A 1,933-nucleotide genomic window follows, 5' to 3' on the forward strand; every position below is an offset into this window, starting at 1 on the left:
ATACACACCAGGAACCTGGAAATTTAAAAGATACTGAATTACAAAAAACATTTAAAAAACAAACAGGTTTCGTTGATATTTATACAAAATGAATATTAGGAACTTTATTTATCAAGCATTATACTGGGCAAGTAAAAATTGTTTCTGGGCAAATGAAATGTGAAAGTCACTTGCTTCAAAATATAATTTGTATAGCCACAAAATCAAGTTTATATTCTCTGATGTCATAAAGTTGTAAATTCATTTTAAAGCGAATAAGATTCCTCAGATTTACCAGTTGGTTTGGTTTCCAGCATCCCATGAGTTACTATGACGACTACATCCTTCTCCTCTGCAGGTCTGCCGCCAGCGTTCCGTGTGGAAGGCTCCGCCCCCCAGAGCGAGCCGCCTCCCTGCGTGCTGGAGAAGCTGTGTGAGCTTCATGACGGGCTGGTGGTGGAGGCCAAGGGCATCAAACAGCACTACTTCAAGCCGTACATCCAGAAGCTGTTTGAGAAACAGGTGAGCCCCCGCCCCCCGGCAGCCGACAGGTAAACGCATCGGTTCTCAGTTCAGTTTGACCTCCATGTTGGTCCTCCTCTGTGTGACACTCAGATCCTGAAAGGAAACGAGACGCTTTTGACCGAAATGCTGGATCCTCACCATTTTATCGATAACAAGTAAGAAATGCGAGTTTGGTTTCCAACGTTTATTAAAACGTTATTTTTGTTTAACTTTATGTGAATTTTGCGCCGCTCCTTCGTCATGTGATGTGTGCTTTTCTGACCACAGTAAAGCCATAAACAGGGAGTATGAGGAGTACGTGTTGACGGTGGGGGACTTCGACGAACGAGTGTTTCTGGGGGCCGATGCTGATGAGGAAATCGGAACCCCGAGGAAGTTTGTTGAGGAACGGGCTGCCAGCCAAGCAGCCGCAGCAGCAGCAGCTCAGAGCCAGCTCCAACAGCAGGTGGAGAAGGTACCGACCCACACAGACCGTCTGAGGCCGCTTCCTCAGAAACGTTTCATCATTATTGGCTAGATTTCATCAGCACAGGAAGAGAGGGTTCTAGTTATATGATGCCACTTTTCTTTCTAGTTTTATATTCATCTCAGGTTAGAGAGGTGTCCAAAATGTCACCCAGGGTCCCATTTGTGGCCTTTGGGGTCAATTTTCTTTAACCTCAGTCAGAGAAGGGTGCATATTTAGCACTCCAGTAAACTGAGCCAGTCCAGTCATTTTTTGGACAGTTGTTGCATGTGGAATGGAGGACAGGCTGTGGTTGCAACCATGCTATTGTCAGAAGGTCCAGTAGGGGGAGCCCCACCTGAATGAAGGCCTGAACACAGTGGTTGCGTACAACTTTTTAATCCCCTATCCGATTTTTTCTCCTGCTTATAAAGAGGCTCCGACTAGGCAGGGTGAGCAGATTATTTTCACTCCTGTCTCTGTGCTATACATACATGAAAAAATATTCCCACTCTGACTTGGATAGATTATGAAAAGTTATAGAAAATTTAAAAAACAAAAACAAGCAGTGTATTCTATAATGCAAAGCTCCACTTATCGAGTCTGTGCAGCATCTGAAACCAGAACAAATAGACAGTGTTCATATATTAAAAACATAATGAGATCTACGCCTAAAGTAAAGAAAAACGCAGCTATAAATGGCGTGGGACGGTTTCTATGGTGACTGAGGCAGAGAGGTGATTCTCAGAGAGAGATTTGCGTAGTTTATCTAAGTTTTTCTTTTTTCATAAAGAGGTGAGAGAGCTTACCTGCTCTGTCTGACCCTCCTTAGTGGGGTTTTTGTGAGGCTTAAAGAAAGACTTTATCTATTTTCTGTCCTCCTGATGCAGAAAGTTTTTTATTTTAATGTTTAAATTCAATTCTATTCAGTTTATTTCTATGGCTCCAATTCACATCATGTCATCTCAAGGCACTTTCCAGTTC

The 1,933-nt window shown here is 43.1% G+C and overlaps 1 protein-coding gene across 1 annotated transcript; it reads left to right on the top strand.

Moving 5' to 3' along the window:
- Nucleotides 1-309: 309 nt before the first annotated feature.
- On the top strand, nt 310-1,927 carry LOC107081466 (retinoblastoma-like protein 1). The gene is made up of 3 exons (XM_015369640.1): nt 310-501; nt 595-659; nt 772-1,927. Exons 1-3 carry the CDS (start codon nt 310-312, stop codon nt 1,019-1,021), a joined length of 507 nt encoding a protein of 168 aa, XP_015225126.1. The 3' UTR covers nt 1,022-1,927.
- The last annotated feature ends 6 nt before the right edge of the window (nt 1,928-1,933 follow it).

Source organism: Cyprinodon variegatus, unplaced genomic scaffold (genome assembly GCF_000732505.1).
Source record: "Cyprinodon variegatus isolate N-32 unplaced genomic scaffold, C_variegatus-1.0 Scaffold5235, whole genome shotgun sequence".
Lineage (NCBI taxonomy): Eukaryota > Metazoa > Chordata > Actinopteri > Cyprinodontiformes > Cyprinodontidae > Cyprinodon > Cyprinodon variegatus.

Excerpts from the sequence above, each read along its gene's own strand:
- LOC107081466 (XM_015369640.1), top strand. The coding sequence starts at position 310 with ATGACGACTACATCCTTCTCCTCTGCAGGTCTGCCGCCAGCGTTCCGT. Across the intron at positions 502-594 it reads AGAAGCTGTTTGAGAAACAG|ATCCTGAAAGGAAACGAGAC; the intron begins GTGAGCCCCCGC and ends TGTGACACTCAG. Across the intron at positions 660-771 it reads CACCATTTTATCGATAACAA|TAAAGCCATAAACAGGGAGT; the intron begins GTAAGAAATGCG and ends TTCTGACCACAG.